Source organism: Anomaloglossus baeobatrachus, chromosome 2 (genome assembly GCF_048569485.1).
Source record: "Anomaloglossus baeobatrachus isolate aAnoBae1 chromosome 2, aAnoBae1.hap1, whole genome shotgun sequence".
NCBI lineage: Eukaryota > Metazoa > Chordata > Amphibia > Anura > Aromobatidae > Anomaloglossus > Anomaloglossus baeobatrachus.
The window spans coordinates 88,067,018-88,085,090 of NC_134354.1; the positions used below are offsets into that span (position 1 = coordinate 88,067,018).

The following is an 18,073-nucleotide window of genomic DNA, read 5'->3' on the forward strand; positions in this document are numbered from 1 at the left end:
CAAGTCCCAGCCGCGTCGCAGTCCCAGCGGCCGGCGCGACCGTTCTACATAAGTCTGCCCACTCAGCTAAGCTGAAGTGAGACAATGGCACAAGCGCAGCAGCGCTGATGTCCCCGGCGCACTAACACACCCAGCAATGCTGCGGTGTGCGTGCGAAATGCACGGGGACACAGAGTACCTTGAGGAAGCAGGGCCATGTCCCTGATGTACTCCGCTCCATATCCAGCGTCTTCTCCAGGGGCTGCAGATGGAGCACGGTCTCAGTGCCTGGAGACCGTTAAAATCCCACTTCGCCCAGAGCCCTGTAACAGGGATGGGGAAGGAATCAGCATGTGGGCTCCAGCCTCCGTACCCGCAATGGGTACCTCAACCTTAACAAACACCTCCGACATAAAGTGGGGTGAGAAGGGAGCATGCTGGGAGCCCTGTATGGGCCCTCTTTTCTTCCATCCGACATAGTCAGCAGCTGCTGCTGACTAAACAGTGGAGCTATGTGTGGATGTCTGACCTCCTTGCACAAAGCATGAAAACTGATGAGCCAGTGATCCCACTGGGGGTGTATAGCCAGAAGGGGAGGGGCCTTACACTTTTGAGTGTAATACTTTGTGTGGCCTCCGGAGGCAATAGCTATACACCCAATTGTCTGGGTCTCCCAATGGAGCGACAAAGAAATCATAATAATACATGAGAGGGAAAATAAAACACAACTTTTACTAATTATGCTAGAACAATGAAAGCCGTGATATGATGGTGGCCGGAGCAGCTGAGTTTTAAAAATGGGGAAAAAAAATATTTTTCCCCTAAAGCAACTCTTAGGGCTGCTTCTCACTTGCGAGTTTCTCGCAGTAGAGCAATGCGAGAAAATCTCGCATTGGAATCGGACACATGTTAGTGAATGATTCAGCTCTCATCTGCGATTTTTTTCTCAGTCCAAATCGGACTGAGAAAAAAATCGCAGCATGCTGCTTTTTTGCGAGTTTCTACTGCGAGTTTCTCCAATGCAAGTCTATGGGAGCGTGTAAAAAAAATCGGATGTCACGGGACGGCATTCACACCATCCTAGTGACATCCGATTTTCTAAATACATTTCTCTCATGTTTCCTAAAACACTGGAAACGAGCGATGTCTCCCAATGTCTGTCAATCACTATTCTCTGTCAGTCGGTCTCTCCCTCTCGGTCTCTATTCTCTCTCTGTCGGTCCGTCACTATCTCTGTCCCTCTCTCACAGTCTGTCGGTCAGTTTCCCCCCTCTCTCATACTTACCGTTCCCCGATCTCCGGCGCGGCGCTGCACGGCATTCACACTGCTGCAGCGGCTTTTCCTCTTTTGAAAAAGTCGGCCGCTCATTAAACAATCTCGTATTCCCTGCTTTCCCCGCCCACAGGCGCCTATGATTGGTTGCAGTGAGACACGCCCCCACGCTGAGTGACAGCTGTCTCACTGCACCCAATCACAGCAGCCAATGGGCGGGTCTATACTGTGCAGTGAAATAAATAAATAAATAATTTAAAAAAAATGGCGTGCGGTCCCCCCCAATTTTAATACCAGCCAGATAAAGCCATACGGCTGAAGGCTGGTATTCTCAGGATGGGGAGCTCCACGTTATGGGGAGCCCCCCAGCCTAACAATATCAGCCAACAGCCGCCCAGAATTGCCGCATACATTATATGCGACAGTTCTGGGACTGTACCCGGCTCTTCCCGATTTGCCCTGGTGCGTTGGCAAATCGGGGTAATAAGGAGTTATTGGCAGCCCATAGCTGCCAATAAGTCCTAGATTAATCATGTCAGGCGTCTATGAGACACCCTCCATGATTAATCTGCAAGTTACAGTAAATAAACACACACACACATGAAAAAATCCTTTATTAGAAATAAAAAACACAAACACATTCCCTCATTACCAATTTAATAAGCCCCAAGAAGCCCTCCATATCCGGCGTACTCCACGGACCTCCAGCGTCGCTTCCAGCGCTGCTGCATGGAGGTGACCGGAGCTGCAGAAGACACCGCCGCTCCGGTCACCTCCAAGCAGCAACTGAGGTGAGTAGCGCGATCTGCTGAGGTGTCACTGAGGTTAATCGCTGTCACCGCTGTATCCAGTGACAGCGGGTAACCTCAGTGACAGCTCAGCTGATCGCGCTACTCACCTCAGTTGCTGCTTGGAGGTGACCGGAGCGGCGGTGTCTTCTGCAGCTCCTGTCACCTTCTTGCTGGAAGCGACGCTGGAGGTCCGTGGAGTACGCCGGACATGGAGGGCTTTTTGGGGCTTATTAAATTGGTAATGAGGGAATGTGTTTGTGTTTTTTATTTCTAATAAAGGATTTTTTCATGTGTGTGTGTGTTTATTTACTGTAACTTACAGATTAATCATGGAGGGTGTCTCATAGACGCCTGACATGATTAATCTAGGACTTATTGGCAGCTATGGGCTGCCAATAACTCCTTATTACCCCGATTTGCCAACGCACCAGGGCAAATCGGGAAGAGCCGGGTACAGTCCCAGAACTGTCGCATATAATGTATGCGGCAATTCTGGGCGGCTGTTGGCTGATATTGTTAGGCTGGGGGGCTCCCCATAACGTGGAGCTCCCCATCCTGAGAATACCAGCCTTCAGCCGTATGGCTTTATCTGGCTGGTATTAAAATTGGGGGGTACCGCACGCCATTTTTTTTAATTTAATTATTTATTTCACTGCACAGTATAGACCCGCCCACCGGCTGCTGTGATTGGGTGCAGTGTGACACCTGTCACTCAGCGTGGGGGCGTGTCTCACTGCAACCAATCATAGGCGCCTGTGGGCGGGGAAAGCAGGGAATACGAGATTGTTTAATGAGCGGCCGGCTTTTTCAAAATAGTAAAAGCCGCCGGAGCAGTGTGAATGCCGTGCAGTGCGGCGCCGGGGATCGGTGAGTATGAGAGAGGGCTGCTAACTTCAGTCACTCAGGGGATTAGCGGTCACCGGTGAGTCCTTCACTGGTGACCGCTAATCAGGACGTGGGACAGACAGAGCCGCAGCATGACAATGTAATCGGGTTAAGTTCACCAGAGTTCATTCTGACAGTGCGGCTCTGTCTGTGTCTGCTGTCATCTGCCGTTCAGCTCTGCTACATGGCTGTCTGTGTCTGCTGTCAGCGGCCATGTAGCAGCGCTGAATGGCAGATGACATAGTAAAAAAATACGCATTACACACGCATTACACACGCATTACACACGCTAGTAAAATCTCAGAAATAGCATCGCACTTGCGTTGCACTCGCACCTAACGTGAACTAAAATCAGCCGAGTTTTTTTCAGCCCAGTCGGACCGATTTTACTCGCATAGATGTGTTTCCACCCTTTGGGTTTCTTTTTGTCATTTCATGAGCGCTTTTTCATTTTTCTGGTTTTAAGGAATCTATTTTAATTGCATTTTTCAGACTTTTTTTTTTTCTTTTTAACCACATGGCAACTTTGGAAACCTACAGCAGGTTAACCCCTTCACAACTAATGACTTACCTATACATCATTGGTTGTGTATGGTCCTTTAATGCAGACCCGCGCAGAGAGCATAAGGCTAAGCTCGCACACTGCGTTTTTTTGACGACGCGTTTTTGGCCGCTAAAAACGCACAAACGCACCCGCGTCGAAAAACGCATCAAAAAACGCATGTGTTTTTACCGCGATTTGGTGCGTTTTTGGCTGCGTTTTGCTGCGTTTTTGATCTCTGCGTTTTGCTGCATTTTTCCAATGCATTGCATGGGGGGAAAACGCAGAAAAACGCAGGAAAGAATTGACATGTTCATTTTTTTTTTCCAAGCTCAAAAACGCAGCTTAAAAAAAAAGTTGTGTGCGGACAGCAAAAATGAAAACTCAGACTTTACTGGGGAAGCAAAGTCATGCAGTTTTGAGGCCAAAAACGCACCCGAAAAACGCACTGTGCACACATAGCCTATGTCTGCTAATCTGATCAGCAAACAGGAGTTGCTATCAGAGATCCACCTCTGCCTATTAATCCCTTAGATTGTGCTGTCAAACTAACAGCACAATCTAAAACACTCCGGCAGGGATCACGCTGTTTCCCACTGCCATCAGTGGCCCCGTGACTCGATCACGGGGCACCAATGTGTTGGCATTGCAGTGTGGAGTCCGATGTGTTTTCTGTGAATGCCGGCAAACCGCCAGCACTCACAGATCAGCGTTTATTTCTCATCAGAGCGATGCTGAAGCACCGCCCTGATCACGAGAAGTGATCAGACACTGCAGTCATAAAGTACTAGCAAAATTATTAAAAAAATATATATAAATATAATTAAAATATTTAAAAAAACCTAGAAGTTCAAATCAACCACCAAATCAATTAAAAAAAAAAAAAACAAAACAAAAAAAAACCCACAAAGATTTGGTATCCCCAATCAAAATATAAAATCAAATAATCTGGATCGGTACACAGTAGTGAAAAAACAAAAATAAAATCTGCAGAATTACAATTTTTTGGTTATCGCAATGTTGCAATAAAATCCATAAATAGAATAATTATTATTAAAGAAGTCAGCCCAAAACACAAAAAATATGCATTCACTGAGCCCCAGATCCCGAAAAATGAGAACACTTCAGGTCTCTGAAAATGGCGAGAAAAGCACATTTTTTTTTTTCCCAAACTTCAGACTTTTTTTTATTTTTTTCACTTAGATAAAAGGAAAACTCTAAATGTTTGGCATCTATGAACTTGTACTGACCCGGAGAATCATCATGCCGGCTCAGTTTTACCATATAGTGAACATAGTAACTAACCCCAACCCCACCAAAAAAAAAAAAAAAAAGATCTTAAAATTGCACTTTTTTTTGCAATTTCACTGCACTTGGATTTTTTTTCCCATTCTCCAGTACAATATGAGGCAGAATGAATTGTGTCATTCAGAAGTGCAAAAATGCAACTTGTCCCGCAAAAATATGTCTATATTAACGGAAAATTACAAAAAAAAAAAAGTTATGAAGCAGGGGGTGAAGGGATGGCGAAAACAAAAACTCGCTTGGTGGTGTGGTGGTTACAGATGCTCAAAAATCTGAACATAGTTTTTACATAGAAGTGCTATTGCTTAGGTTTTTTTTAACCTGTTTTTGGGTGCTTTTTTCAGGTGTGTTTTCAGAGACCAGTCTGAAAAACACACCCCGACGTGTCTCACAATATACACTAATACACATAAATCCTGTTGGATTGTAGCTTCCCGGATAACAGCTGTAATTTTGGTACCTTTAAAACTTTAGCTTTTTCTTGGTTTTGCACATGCTTGAGAAACTCTAGGTCTTCATTCCGACACTCGTACCCCGCCATCTTTTTTAGCACACCTGATATACGCATCCGATTTATTCCTACATGACAATACACACGTTACAAAGTGCTCTATTTTTAAGAAAACTAACTTTTCAGAGGTATCACACATCTGTTGTTACTTAATAACTGTCAGAAAAATCCACAACAAAAATCCCTTAGGTGGCACACAACCCGTATTGTTCGGTTTGTAAGACGCACCCCAAATTTAGAGGGAAAAATAAAAAGGTTAAAAAAATGGGGTCCATCTTATAATCCGGTGCTGTCTTGCCAGTGGAGGGGCAGCAGAGGTGGTTGAGCGGGGAAATGCGCTGGGTGTCCCAGATCCTTGCTGCAGGCGCTATGAGGTAGGCAACATCCAGAAACTGTTGGCAGTGCAGGCTTCAAAGAAATGGCACCCAGAGTCGGCGTGTGCACAGATTGAGCTCAATGACAAGCAGAGATCTCATCTGTGCATGCACCACCTCCGGGCGCCATTTTCCTCAAGTCTGCTGCTGGGAGATCAATGGACAGGAGGCGGCACGTGCACAGATGAGATATTGAGCCAAGAGCTCCATCTGCGCATGTACCAACTCCGGGCGCCATTATTTGAAGCCTGCACCGCTGACATTTTCAGTATAGCCCTTGCCTCACCACAGCGCCTGCAACCGCAGCACAGCCAAAGCAGGCCATGGCATTGCGCCTGCCTCCTGCTCTTCACCACCTCCTGGTAAGCTACAGGACCCAAATTTCTGAGAGGATAAGTGTGTCTTATAATCTGAAAAATACAGTGTGTGTTTATAATATATATTTAATTATTACACATATATACACACTTTTTTTATTAAATATTTGTAGTGTTTTTCTGTGCAGTATTTTGCTATGTTTTAATTATATGGGCTACAGAATAGAGATTTTTGTTGTTTTCCTGGGGTCACGCTGGTATATAGTATCTGATGAGTCTCTCATGCAATTTACTAATGACAGTCGTCTCAAACTCTGCTGCGAGTGTGAGCCAAGTGTCATTCTGCTATGCTTTGATTCTCTCAGATGGGAGAATAGTACAAGTGAGGAGAAGATGGAGACATTAATTTCTGCATTGCCCATCTCTGCGTATGAATAAAAAGTAGATATATCAAGCTTCCACAAAAATATGGAGCATATGAGGGTGTTGGGTTTAAAACTTTATCAGTAAGTAAATTTGTCACTTTTCCCATTAGGCCTATCACATCAAGTGATTAAAACTAGCTAGCTGAATCCTTCTACGTTCCATGTAGAAAGAGGAAGTCACTTTTTCCTGCATGAGTCATTATTGCAAAAGTCTCTGGCAGGATGGAGGAGAGAGCAGCTGGGTCAGTAGGTGAACAGGAGAATGATAAATTCAGGGACAAGAGACTTCCTGTTTCTACATGAAGAAAAGAGAAGAATTTACTGGATAGAAAAGCAAAATAAGCATAAGTGCACAGTGCCATATAATATTGCAATATATTAAGAGGAGAAAAAAAAACTGAGTACTTCTTTAAAAACACCATAAAACAACACCTCTTTGTGTAGTGTGTGCACTTACCTTGTACAGGCATTTCACTTATCCTCCTATTATTCGGTACAATCAGGTGGCCGGAAACTTCAATATCTTCATCTATAGAGTCCTACAAGATACAACAGGTTTATAGCCAGGCCCATAAAATTACATGAGGGAAAGGAGGGTTTAGAAAAGATAGTTATCCATTTTCCTCATATACAGTGCCTTGCGAAAGTATTCGGCCCCCTTGAATTTTACAATCTTTTCCCACATTTCAGGCTTCAAACATAAAGATTAAAATTGTAATATTATGGTGAAGAATCAACAAGGGGGTCACAATTGTGAAATTGAATGGAATATATTGCTTATTTTAACCCCTTAACGACCCATGACGTACTAGGTACGTCATGGATCGTGCGCCGGTAAGCCCCGCCCCCTGCCGCCGGCAGGCGGCGGCGAGACGCGCACATATCAGCTGTTATCAACAGCTGATATGTGTGCCTGCTAGCCGCGGGTGGAATCGCTTCCACCCGCGGCCATTAACCCCTTACATTTCGCTGCCAAAGTCTTGGCAGCGATATGTATATGGGCGCCGCCATGACAGTGACTTACCCCGCCCCCACCGGAAGTTACGTGACATGATCACGTGACTTTCGGCGGTTGCCATAGTAGCACAGGGTCATATGATGACGCCTGTAGCTAACATGAGTCACTTCCTCTCAATGCCGGAATACAGCCGGCATTGAAAGTGAAGCAGCAAATCTGCAGTTCTCAGCTCTGTAGCTGAGATCTGCAGATAGTGCAGAGCGATCGGATTGCTGATCGCAATAGCCTCCTAGGGGGACTAGTAAAATAAAAAAAAAAAAAAAGTAAAAAAAAAAAAAGTTTTAAAAAATTAAAAAAAAAAAAAAAAACCTAAAAGTTCAAATCACCCCCCTTTCACCCCATTGAAAATTAAAGGGTTAAAAAAATAAAAAATACACACATATTTGGTATCGCCACGTTCAGAAATGCCCGATCAATCAAAATATAAAATCAATGAATCTGATCAGTAAACGGCGTAGCGGCAAAAAAATTCCAAACGCCAAAATTACGTTTTTTGGTCGCCGCAAATTTTGCGCAAAATGCAATAACAGGCGATCAAAACGTAGCATCTGCGCAAAAATGGTACCGTTAAGAAAGTCAGGTCGAGACGCAAAAAATAAGCCATCACTGAGCCTCAGATCCTGAAAAATGAGAACGCTACGGGTTTTGGAAAATGGCGCAAAACGTGTGCCACGTTTTTTGGACAAGCTTGTGAATTTTTTTTAACCCCTTAGATACAAGTAAACCTATACATGTTTGGTGTCTACAAACTCGCACCGACCTGAGGCATCATACCCACACATCAGTTTTACCATATAGTGAACACGGTGAATAAAATATCCCAAAAACTATTGTACAATCCCACTTTTTTTGCAATTTTTCCGCACTTGGAATTTTTTTGCCGTTTTCCAGTACACTATATGGTAAAACTTATGGTTTCATTTAAAAGTACAACTCGTCCCGCAAAAAACAAGCCCTCATATGGCAAGATTGATGGAAAAATAAAAAAAAGTTACGCCTCTCGGAAGAAGGGGAGCAAAAAACAAAAACGCAAAAACGGAAAGTGCCCGGGGGCTGAAGGGGTTAAACTTTTTTAAAAAATAAAAAAAAACTGAAAATTGGGGTGTGCAATATTATTCAACCCCTTTACTTTCAGTGCAGCAAACTCACTCCAGAAGTTCATTGAGGATCTCTGAATGATATAATGTTGTCCTAAATTACTGATGATGATAAATATAATCCACCTGTGTGTAATCAAGTCTCCGTATAAATGCACCTGCTCTGTGATAGTCTCAGTGTTCTGTTTACAGCACAGAGAGCATCATGAAGAGCAAAGAACACAACAGGCAGGTCCGTGATACTGTTGTGGAGAAGTTTAGAGCCGGATTTGGTGATAAAAAGATTTTCAAAACTTTAAACAACCCAAGGAGCACTGTGCAAGCGATCATTTTGAAATGGAAGGAGTATCCTACCACTGCAAATCTACCAAGACCCGGCCGTCTATCCAAACTTTCATCTCAAACAAGGAGAAGACTGATCAGAGATGCAGCCAAGAGACCCATGATCACTCTGGATGAACTGCAGAGTTCTACAGCGGAGGTGGGAGAGTCTGTCCATAGGACAACAATCAGTCGTACACTGCACAAATCTGGCCTTTATGGAAGAGTGGCAAGAAGAAAGCCATTTCTCAAAGCTATTCATAAAAAAAGTGTTGTTTAAAGTTTGCCACAAGCCACCTGGGACACACACCAAACATGTGGAAGAAGGTGCTCTGGTCAGATGAAACCAAAATCGAACTATTTGGGCACAATGCAAAACGATATCTTTGGCGTAAAAGCAACACAGCTCATCACCCTGAACACACCATCCCCACTGTCAAACATGGTAGTGGCAGAATCATGGTTTGGGACTGCTTTTCTTCAGCAGGGACAGGGAAGATGGGAAGATGGATGGAGCCAAATACAGGACCATTCTTAGCAAAATCTACAATTAAATGGTTCACAAAATCGTATCCAGGTGTTAAGGCCCAGTCACACACAACGACTTACCAGCGATCCCGAAAACGATGGGACCTGATAGGGATCGCTGGTAAGTCACTGGGAGGTCGCTGGTGAGATGTCACACAGTCAGACCTTACCAACGATGCAGGAACGATACAGGTCGCAGTAGCGACCTGTATAACGATCTCAGCAGTCACTGTGACCCTGTCACACAGTGTCAAACACAGCGATGTGTCCTGCCCAGTAGGACATCGCCTTTGAAGAAAATGGCCTGGACCATTCTGCAACGACTAGCGATCTCACAGCAGGGGCCTGATCGCTGGTAGATGTCACACATAACGAGATCGCTAACGGGATCGCTACTGCGATATTTGCTACAGTAACCGTGACTCGGCAGCGATCTCGCTACCGATCTCGTGATGTGTGACGGTCCCTTTAGAATGGCCATGTCACAGTCCAGACCTGAATCCAAATCGAGAATCTGTGGAAAGATCTGAAAACTGCTGTTCATAAACGCTCTCCATCCAACCTCACTCAGCTCCAGCTATTTGCAAAGGAAGAATGGGCAAGAATTTAAGTCTCTTGATGTGCAAAACTGATAGACACATACCAAGCGACTGCAGCTGTAATCCCAGCAAAAAGTGTCGCTACAAAGTATTAACTTAAAGGAGACAAATAATATTGCACGCCCCAATTTACAGTTATTTATTTTTTTAAAAAGTTTAAAATAAGCAATACATTTCGTTCAACTTCACAATTGTGTCCCACTTGTTGTTTAATAACATTACAATTTTTAGCTTTATGTTTGAAACCTGAAATGTGGGACAAGGTTGAAAAAGTCAAGGGAGCCGAATACTTTCGCAAGGCACTGTATACTGTATTAAAAAAATAAAATAAATAATTTACTTCAAATGCTCTATTTTTCCTTTACCCCATGTTAGCTATTGAAGGTTGGTGTCATACCACTACTGATACAGAGGGAAAGGAAAGGGGAAAAGAAGAAAGGGGAAATAGGGAAAGGGGAAAATAAATTTACCAATAGAAAACAAGGCAAAATTCTAGATCTACAGTGTATAGGGTAAAAATGCATTTTAAAAAAAAAATTAAAGGGTTAGCCCCCCCCACCCCAAGCCAGCTTTCACCTTCGCCCAGGCCAATTTTTTCAGTTCTGACCAGTGACACTTTGGAGGTATGTGGCGAAGCACAACACCAGAAATTGTAACATAGGACAGAACAGCGGAGTGCTCCATCTCACCATAGTTAGTACCAGAGCTGGGCATCCTGAGTCGCAACTGCATCCAGCAATGCTAGTCATATAATGGAGGGCTGATATAGACTTGGGTGAACAGGTCGTCACGGAGGAGCTAAATGAACAAATGTGGCCTATCGGCAGGTCAGCAAGAACAGTTAGCAGGAACGGGGCCTACAGGGCTGGGCTTGAACATGGCCGGAGCGCGATATTTTGTCTGATAGCACTTACTCCAATCTCATATTATGGAGCAATGCTGATCAGAAGGTTTTTTTACTCATACCGATTTAGGAAAACAAAAATCATTGCATGCTGTGATTGGCAGTGTATATCGGACCGCACACATTCAAGTCTGAGGGAGCGTAGAATCCATAGATGTCATCCGAGTACAGTCATAAGTCTGATATACGCTGACAGACAATGGAGAAGTTAATCCCTCCGTCTTTTCTGCACCTGTGCTCTGATTTTCCCATTGGAGATAATCAGAGCACACCGAATGACCGTTGGCTCACACTAGGATCAGCGTTTGAGCCGAGCATCATTAGTATTATTGGGCCGATTATCTCGCGTGGGAGAACTTACGCTTGTGTGACCCCGGCCTAACAGGAGCTAGCTTAGATCGCTGCTGTTTATCAGATTAACAGCGGCAATTAAATGGGCTCTCTCATGGTGGGAACTTATCACCATATCCTTTGGATAGAGGAAAACTTACCAATTGCTGGGGGTCAAACTGGTGGGCCCCCCCTCCGATCCCGACTAGTGGGGCTGTGAAGAGATCTGTGTGAATGGAACAGTAGTCAATCAACTGAACCGACGTTCCTACCTTTCTCACTGGGACCACCGTAGACCGCTCAGAGCAGCGTTTGGCTAGTCTTTGGCACTCTCATAAGAACGATTGGAGCGGCAGTTCACATGACTGTCCACCATTCCGGTCACACGTAGCTCTTCAGCCCCCAGTATTCGGGATCGGTGGGGGTCTCAGGGCACCGCACCAGGGCATGGGATGAGTTGGGGGCGAAGAGCCAGGATTAGCACATCTAATGGATGCGCCACTTCTGGGGCGGCTGTAGCCTACTATTTGTAGGCTGGGGAGTGTCCAATGACAGTGGACCTCCCTAGTCTGAGAATACTAGACCACAGCTGTCCGCTTTACCTTGGCTGGTGATCCAATTTGGGGGGGGACCCCATGTTTTTTGTTTTAAATTATTTATTTATTTCATTTAAAACAGCGTGTCGTGCCCTCTATTTTGGATTACCAGCTAAGGTGAAGCTGCCAGCTGTGGTTTGCAGGGTGCAGCAGTCTGCTTTATCCTAGCTGGGTACAAAAGATATGGGGGACTCCACGTCGGGGGTTTTTTTTTTTTTAATTATTTATTTTTTGGCTAAATGCAAGGCTAAGCACCCTTTAGTGCCACATGAAAGTCACAAAAGGGTGCCAGCTTAGAATATGCAGGTGAGTGGGACATTAAATGTCCTTCTCATTTATCCATCTATCCCTCCCTCTATTCATTCATTCATTCCTCTATCTCTGTCTTTATATCTATCTATACATTTCTATATCTACTCATCTATTTATCTTTCTTGCTCCTTCCGTTTTTTGCGGACCGCAAAAACGGAACAGTCATGTGAATGTAGCCTACATGTGTTCCCTATGGGGGTAGGGGTCGGTACAGAGCGCTGTGTGTGTGTGTGTGTGTGTGTGTGTGTGTGTGTGTGTGTGTGTGTGTGTGTGTGTGGTGGGGAAGGGTTGCAGGGCCCGGTGTGTGTGTGGTGCAGAGCCCGATGTGGGGCTGTTATTTCCAATGCTAGAGTGATAACATGTCAAGTGCTGGGGCAGAATACTGACAGGGAATGTGTGTGCAGAGGGCGGGCAGGGGGCGAGGCTGGACACTGAGGCCGGACGGTGCCAGCTCTGACTGAGGTTTTGCACAGGAAGTGGTCGGTTTGCTAGAGCTGAATGTAAACAAGGAGCTGCAGAGAATAAAGGGTGAATTCAAGAGGAACAGAAGTTAGTAAACAAATAGTAACAATGTAGGGGTGTTTTATATATGTCAATACTGCACAGATAAACTCAAAATTTTTGGATAAGCTAATGTCGGACAACTCCTTTAAATGGAAGAATGAATGTTGTTATTCAAAACTGCAACTCAACAAAAATAAGCGCTTATACGACGATGTGGACGCAAAACAACAACACAAAAAAAAAAAAGTTGCAGCTTTTGGAAGAAGGCACTACACCGATAAATAGCTCTGATACAGTCAATACAATTCACAAAATCATAACAATACATGAGAGGGAAAATAAAAAAGAGAATTTTGTTACTTACCGTAAATTCTTTTTCTTATAGTTCCGACATGGGAGACCCAGACCATGGGTGTATAGCTTCTGCCTCCGGAGGACACACAAAGTACTACACTAAAAGTGTAGCTCCTGCCTCCGAGCATATACACCCCCTGGATGACAAATCTAACCAGTTTAGTGCAAAAGCTGAAGGAGGACATCCACCCATAAGTAGAGAAAGAGTAAAACCCGGAATAACCGGAACCTCTGTCTACAACAACAGCCGGTGAAAACACACGGAACAAGAACTGCCAACAGGCAACAGGGAGGGTGCTGGGTCTCCCATGTCGGAACTATAAGAAAAAGAATTTACGGTAAGTAACAAAATTCTCTTTTTCTTCATCGTTCCTTATGGGAGACCCAGACCATGGGACGTCTCAAAGCAGTCCATGGGTGGGAAATAAACAGAACTGAGAAGTAGGCAAAACCTAACTTCACAAATGGGCGACAGCCGCCTGAAGGATGCGTCTGCCCAAACTCGCATCTGCCGAAGCATGAGCATGCACTTGGTAGTGCTTCGAAAAGGTGTGCAGACTAGACCAAGTGGCAGCCTGACAAACCTGCTGAGCCGTAGCCTGGTGCCTGAAAGCCCAGGAGGCACCGACAGCTCAGGTCGAGTGCGCCTTAATCCCTGGCGGTGGGGGCACCTGAGAACATTGGTAGGCATCGGATATGGCCGACCTAATGCAACGAGCTAGGGTCGGTTTAGAAGCCGAGAGACCCTTGCGCTGACCTGTGGTTAGCACAAAAAGAGAGGTGCACCGCCTAAGAGCGGCGGTGCGTGACACATAGATTTGGAGCGCTCGCACCAAATCCAAAGTATGCAACGCTTTCTCAAAGCGATGCAGAGGGGCCGGACAAAGGGAAGGCAATGAAATGTCCTGGTTAAGGTGGAAAGGAGACACCACCTTAGGGAGAAAGTCCGGAGTCGGACGAAGAACCACCTTGTCTTGGTGAAAAACCAAAAAAGGTGACTCCGAAGAGAGCGCAGCCAAATCAGAGACTCTCCTGAGAGAAGTGATGGCCACCAGAAAGACCACTTTCTGTGAAAGTCGAAACAAAGGAACCTCCCTAAGAGGCTCAAAGGGGGGTTTCTGTAAGGCCGTGAGGACCAGATTAAGGTCCCAGGGATCCAAAGGCCGCCGGTAAGGAGGAATGATGTGAGATGCGCCCTGTATGAAGGTGCGCACCTGGGCCAGTCGGGCGATACGCCGCTGGAACAACACTGACAGAGCAGAGACCTGTCCCTTGAGGGAATTGAGGGATAGTCCTAGCTGCAGACCGGACTGTAGAAAGGACAGGATGGTCGGCAAAGAAAACGGCCAAGGAGCATGGCCGGAAGAGCGACACCAGGACAGGAAAATCCTCCAAGTCCTGTGGTAAATCCTGGCCGAGGAAGACTTCCGAGCCTGAGTCATAGTGGAGATGACCTCGGAAGGAATGCCTGAAGCCGTCAGGATCCAGGACTCAAGAGCCACGCCGTCAATCTGAGAGCCGCAGAATTCAGGCGGAAAAACGGATCTTGAGAGAGAAGGTCTGGGCGGTCCGGGAGATGCCACGGCATTTCTACGGACAGAAGGAGCAGGTCTGGGTACCAAGCTCGCCTGGGCCAGTCTGGAGCAATGATTATAACCCGACGGCCCTCCATTCTGATCTTGCGCAGGACTCTGGGCAAGAGAGCTAGAGGGGGAAACACGTAGGCCAGACGGAACTGGGACCAATCTTGAACCAGCGCGTCCGCTGCCAAGGCCTGAGGATCGTGGGAGCGAGCCACGTAAACCGGGACCTTGTTGTTGTGCCGGGATGCCATTAGATCCACTTCCGGGGAGTGCCCCACTTGCGGCAGATTGACCGGAACACTGCCGGATGCAGGGCCCACTCGCCGCTGTCCACGGTTTGACGGCTGAGATAATCTGCCTCCCAGTTTTCTACACCTGGGATGTGGACTGCTGATATGGTGGACTTGGAGTCCTCCGTCCACTGAAGGATGCGTTGAACCTCCAACATCGCCAGGCGGCTGCGAGTCCCGCCCTGGTGATTGATGTAGGCAACTGCTGTCGCGTTGTCCGACTGGACTCGAATGTGCTTGCCCGCCAACAGGTGGTGAAAGGCTACGAGAGCTAGAAGTACAGCCCTGATTTCCAGCACATTGATCGAGAGGGCTGATTCGGACGGAGTCCAAGTGCCCTGTGCTCGGTGGTGGAGAAATACTGCTCCCCAGCCGGAGAGACTGGCGTCCGTAGTGAGGATCACCCAGGACGGAGTCAGGAAGGAGCGTCCCTGAGACAGAGAGAGGGGCCGAAGCCACCACTGAAGAGAGCTCCTGGTCTGTGGCGACAGAGCCACTAGCCTGTGCAAGGAAGAGGTCCGCTTGTCCCAAAAGCGGAGAATGTCCAGCTGCAGAGGACGCAGATGGAACTGGGCAAAGGGAACCGCTTCCATTGACGCCACCATCTGACCCAGCACCTGCATGAGGTGCCTGATGGAATGACGGCGGGGCTTCAACAGAGAACGCACCGCCAGATGAAGGGACTGCTGTTTGACTAAGGGCAGCTTCACAAGTGCCGGCAGAGTCTCGAATTGCATCCCTAGGTACGTAAGTTCCTGGGTCGGGGTCAGAGTGGACTTGGGCAGATTGACAAGCCACCCGAATTGAACAAGCGTGGCGAGAGTGAGCGAGACACTCCGCTGACAGTCTGCACTGGATGAGGCCTTGACTGGAAGGTCGTCCAGGTAAGGAATCACTGCCAACCCCTGGAGGTGCAGAACCGCAACCACTGCTGCCATGACCTTGGTGAACACACGAGGGGCCGTGGCTAACCCGAAGGGGAGAGCCACGAATTGGAAATGTTCCTCTCCGATTGCAAAACGTAGCCAACGCTGGTGTGAAACTGCAATTGGCACATGCAGATAAGCATCTCTGATGTCGATGGATGCTAGAAAATCTCCTTGGGTCATTGAGGCAATGACTGATCGCAGAGATTCCATGCGAAAGTGCCGCACCTGAACATGCTTGTTGAGAAGCTTGAGATCCAGGATGGGCCGGAAGGAACCGTCCTTCTTGGGGACTAGGAAGAGGTTTGAGTAGAAACCTCTGAACCGTTCCCGGGCGGGAACCGGAACAATTACTCCGTTGGCCTGCAAGGATGCCACGGCCTGTGAGAAGGCGGCGGCTTTGGAGCAGGGGGGAGTGGACATAAAAAATCTGTTTGGTGGGCTGGAAGAAAATTCTATCCTGTAGCCGTGGGAGATGATATCCCGCACCCACTGATCGGAGACGTGTTGGAACCACACGTCGCCAAAGTGGGAGAGCCTGGCACCGACCTAGGACGTTGCTGGCGCAGCCAGATAGTCAAGAGGAGGCTGCCTTAGTGGCAGCGGCTCCTCCGTTCTTCTGAGGACGCGGCTTCGCGCGCCAGCTGGGTTTTCGATCCTTGGCTGAGTTAGTGGACGAAGCTGAGGGCTTAGAGGATGACCAGTTAGTTAGAGCAGGGGTCGGGAACCTATGGCTCACGAGCCAGATATGGCTCTTTTGATGGCCGTATCTGGCTCGCAGACAGGGCTCCTACCTGTCTATGGGCAAATGCCGGGGCCCTGGAGAGTCGGGGGGGCCCACTCGGCCTCGTCAGTTCTCCTGTCCCTTGGCCGGGGCCCACTCGCCTTTATAGTTCTGCTGCCCCCGGCCGAGTTCCGGGGACCGCAGTCCTCGGCAGCAATCTGCGGCGCCGTCACTTTAAGGCGCGCAGACATCCTGTTTTGAATTTCATCTGTGGGCGGAGCTACCGCCTTCTCAGTCCCACAGATGAAGGAGGCGAGCTTCTGTCCGGCGCTGTGTGGGCCCCCTCTCCACCGTGACCTAATCGGGTAAATGCCCTCCCCGCCTCCCCATTATGGGCCCCGGTGAGCTGCTTCTAACCCCCCAGATGTATGCCCTGCCAATCCCCCCCCCCGCCGATTCCGCGGGTGTTGGCCCCGCCGATGCCGCGGGTGCTGTACCCGCCGAGCCGCGGGTGCAGGCCCCACAGAGCAGCAGAGTTGTGTGTATTTGTCTGTATGTAGCAGAGTTGTATGTGTTTGTCTGTATGTAGCAGAGTTGTGTGTGTTTGTCTGTATGTAGCAGAGTTGTATGTGTTTGTCTGTATGTAGCAGAGTTGTGTGTGTTTGTCTGTATGTAGCAGAGTTGTGTGTGTTTGTCTGTATGTAGCAGAGTTGTATGTGTTTGTCTGTATGTAGCAGAGTTGTGTTTGTCTGTATGTAGCAGAGTTGTGTTTGTCTGTATGTAGCAGAGTTGTGTTTGTCTGTATGTAGCAGAGTTGTGTGTGTTTGTCTGTATGTAGCAGAGTTGTGTGTGTTTGTCTGTATGTAGCAGAGTTGTGTGTGTTTGTCTGTATGTAGCAGAGTTGTGTGTGTTTGTCTGTATGTAGCAGAGTTGTGTGTGTTTGTCTGTATGTAGCAGAGTTGTGTGTGTTTGTCTGTATGTAGCAGAGTTGTGTGTATTTGTCTGTATGTAGCAGAGTTGTGTGTATTTGTCTGTATGTAGCAGAGTTGTGTGTATTTGTCTGTATGTAGCAGAGTTGTATGTGTTTGTCTGTATGTAGCAGAGTTGTATGTGTTTGTCTGTATGTAGCAGAGTTGTATGTGTTTGTCTGTATGTAGCAGAGTTGTATGTGTTTGTCTGTATGTAGCAGAGTTGTATGTGTTTGTCTGTTTGTAGCAGAGTTGTGTGTGTCTGTTTGTAGCAGAGTGTAGTACCATTGTTTCAGTCCAGTTGTGGCTTTATACAGCAGGGAGGAGCATTCCTTGCTGTACTAAGTGAACATTGGAGCGATTGATCTGTCAATGGCCCTTTAAAAACATATTGTACGGCTCTCGCGGAATTATATTTCAAAATATGTGGCGTTTACGGCTCTCTTAGCCAAAAAGGTTCCTGACCCCTGAGTTAGAGGAACGAAAGGAACGAAACCTCGACTGGTTCCTGCCCTGGACAGGTTTCCTGGTTTTAGTTTGTGGCAAGGAAGTACTCTTCCCGCCAGTAGCTTCCTTAATAATTTCATCCAGTTGTTCACCGAACAGCCGGGACCCAGC

The 18,073-nt window shown here is 47.0% G+C and overlaps 1 protein-coding gene across 1 annotated transcript in view; it reads right to left on the reverse strand.

The window, feature by feature from the left end:
• Positions 1 to 18,073, reverse strand: part of LOC142283317 (uncharacterized) — a 49,680-nt gene that overhangs the window by 12,173 nt on the left and 19,434 nt on the right. The window contains exons 5-6 of the mRNA XM_075333102.1: positions 6,859 to 6,940; positions 5,235 to 5,353 (exon numbers count right to left, since the gene is read on the reverse strand). Coding sequence (XP_075189217.1) covers positions 5,235 to 5,353; positions 6,859 to 6,940 — 201 coding nt within the window. The remainder of the gene's footprint in view (positions 1 to 5,234; positions 5,354 to 6,858; positions 6,941 to 18,073) is intronic.